Source organism: Plasmodium inui (genome assembly GCF_000524495.1).
Source record: "Plasmodium inui San Antonio 1 unplaced genomic scaffold supercont1.7, whole genome shotgun sequence".
Classification (NCBI taxonomy): domain Eukaryota; phylum Apicomplexa; class Aconoidasida; order Haemosporida; family Plasmodiidae; genus Plasmodium; species Plasmodium inui.
Window position 1 is genome coordinate 836821 of NW_008481841.1, and position 2701 is coordinate 839521.

The 2701-nt window shown below is 44.8% G+C and overlaps 1 protein-coding gene across 1 annotated transcript in view; it reads left to right on the plus strand.

The window, feature by feature from the left end:
• Positions 1-450: 450 nt before the first annotated feature.
• Positions 451-2701, plus strand: part of C922_02225 (hypothetical protein) — a gene marked incomplete at both ends in the record, with an annotated part of 2764 nt that continues 513 nt past the window's right edge. The window contains one exon of the mRNA XM_008817824.1: positions 451-2686. Coding sequence (XP_008816046.1) covers positions 451-2686 — 2236 coding nt within the window. The remainder of the gene's footprint in view (positions 2687-2701) is intronic.

Sequence of the window (2701 nt, forward strand, 5' to 3'; positions counted from 1 at the left end):
AAGGCTAAAATGGGGAATGCGAACGACCTCATCGGGTCGCTTCTGTTCCGTTTTGTTCTCATTTGACGCGGCATTTTATGTTCAAACGTCTTGTTATTTTCTTCTCCACTTTTTGCTATGTTTTTCCCCATTTTTTTCTCTTCTTTTGCCCACTTCTTGTTATTCTTTTCTCCATTTTTTGTTGCTACTTCTTTTCCCCCTATCTCCAAAATTTCCACAATTGGTTCCGTTACCATCGCACATGGTACCACCCCCGGTCGGTCATCAGCATCATGTGATGAATCGCCACGGTAAAACCCCCCCAAATGGTTGAACCTACCGGATGGTACTACTTGCATAAGAACGAGGCGGTACTTACGGGAATAAGAACAGTCGTCTCCTTCTTGTGGACTCCCCTCCATCGGAAAAAACTGTACCACGGACGGCCGCTTCTTCCTGATTAGCAATCAAATGGGGAAGCGAACACGGAGAGGGAAGAGGAGAATCACCTCGCTGAACGAGCTGTACGAACTGGAGTATGTAAAAAAAGAAAAAAAAAAAAAATTGAAACAATTGAGCTCGTTTAAAGTTAAGAAGAGTGACGAACCGGGTGTAGAGGCCAATAAAGAAAGAGACAAAAATGGAAAACAAATTAACCACTTGATACTTGAGGAGTATAAAAAATTGAAGGAACTCGAGGAGCCGACTCGAGAAAAGGGAAAAGAGACAGACGGAGAGGAAAGGAAAAATAAATCAGCCTATACAACCTTCTTGCAAATCTTAAAAAAAAAGGAACAGGAAAGGGGAAGCAATGGAGACACGAGTGATCACTTTAGGAAGAAATATTTAAATGGGCGACCCGCTTTAGCGGGTCCTTCCGAAGGGACCACCTCCGATGAAGAAGCAAACCGGGGAGACTCTCCTAACAAGGAGGAAGCCAAAGAAGCCACTTCAAAGCATCACATCAAAGAATCCAAAATAAGCGTGCCAAAAAATGTAGACGACTTGTACATGTCCTTTCTAATCAGAAGTGTGAAAAGTCAGAGGAGCCAACATAACCGAAGAAGGAGCTCCCCAATATGGGACAGCTCCCAACGTACGCACAAAACAACTGAGGGGAACAGCCCAACGGATGATTTCTCGATGAATAGAAGCAAAACACACATAGGAGAAACTTCCGAAGCAACCCAAGCGCACAACGAACAAGCTCCGGAAGGAACGAAGACACACCCCAATTACTGCTCCACCTATAAAGCCAAATGCATTTTCAAAAACTACATGAACGAGTCATACAAGTTGTCTGAAAACAAAATGGACTATTTCTTCACCTTCTGCCAAAATGTGGACGAGAATTTTCTGCAGAAATTTTGCTCAAAAAAAGTAAGCAAAGTGGGGAAAGGGGATAGAACCAAGCGAGACAGGAAAAGGGAAACCATCGAGGAGGCCTACGTGACGTCCAACTTGTTTTTGGAATCGAACATTTTTAGTGGCTCCAGGGGTGAGCGGCGTAGTGGGGAGCGGACTGAGGAACATACTGATGACAGCACAGACAACCACACCGACAAAAGCAGCCACAACGACAACCGCGCCGGCCCCGAGGGCGAACTCTTCTGCGACGTCGAAATCAGACCGCATTTCTTCTCCAGCTACCGGGAGAAAAACCACGTGCCGTATTACCTGCTCAACGTCCTAGACACGACCCCAAAGTGCTTCCTCCACAAAGGGAATCCCTACAACGTCTACGAGCCGATACTCCAGCGCGCGCAGAATTACCTTTCCGCCTTTGAGCACCCCCTAGGGTACTTCAACAAGGCTGTTTACAGATACCTGGAGGAGTACTACTGCGATGGTCTCAATCCAGTGGGCGCTCAGAAAAATGGTGAAAATTACAATAATGCAGGAGAAAACCCTATTATGGAAGGAGACAACCCCGTTATCGAAGAGGACTACCTCTATGCCTCCCCCCTCCGCGACGCACAGACCAGTGGCCGACTCAGGAAGGACAAAGAAAAAATACTAAACGTCGTGAATCTCATGCAGCACGACGAACTGAGGAGCTACTTCCACTACGTCAATTCGTATGTCGATGTCCTGTACTCAAACCAACACGTCCTTACCAGCCATTTTGTCAGACTCCTAAATAGTGTCCATCTGCTGACCCACTTAAAGAAACGGAGGAAGAGAAAAAAGTACATAAAAAAAAAAATCGAAAAATTGGAAAAGGAACAAGAGGTGGAAAAAGACAACGTCCAGGTGAAGGAAGAACTCTGTGATGAAAGTTTCGCAAGGCCAAAAATTCTAATCCTCTGTGGATTCAGACACATTGCAAAGGAGTACACTGATTTAATCATCCAAATGTTAACACCAACAGAGGTGAAAAATAAAAACCGATTTATTAACGAATATGATGTAACTGCTGAAGAGAAAAAATCCATCAAAGATGTCTTCCTAAAAAAGAGAAAACCCATTGATTATATAAATCTGTACAGTGGAAACAACGACGATTGTTTCAGGCTAGGAATTAAGCTGCTCGAGGATGAGAAGAAAATACAACTGTATAGCCCATTCTATGATAGCGACATTTTAATATCCTCCCCCCTCGGATTGGACGTCATGATTAAGGAGAGCCATGGAGAGGACGAGCAGAAAGTCGGACTTCCAAGTGACGACTCTTCCGACCGAGACGGATGGGGGTATGAAGAAAAGGGTACATCACAGAGTG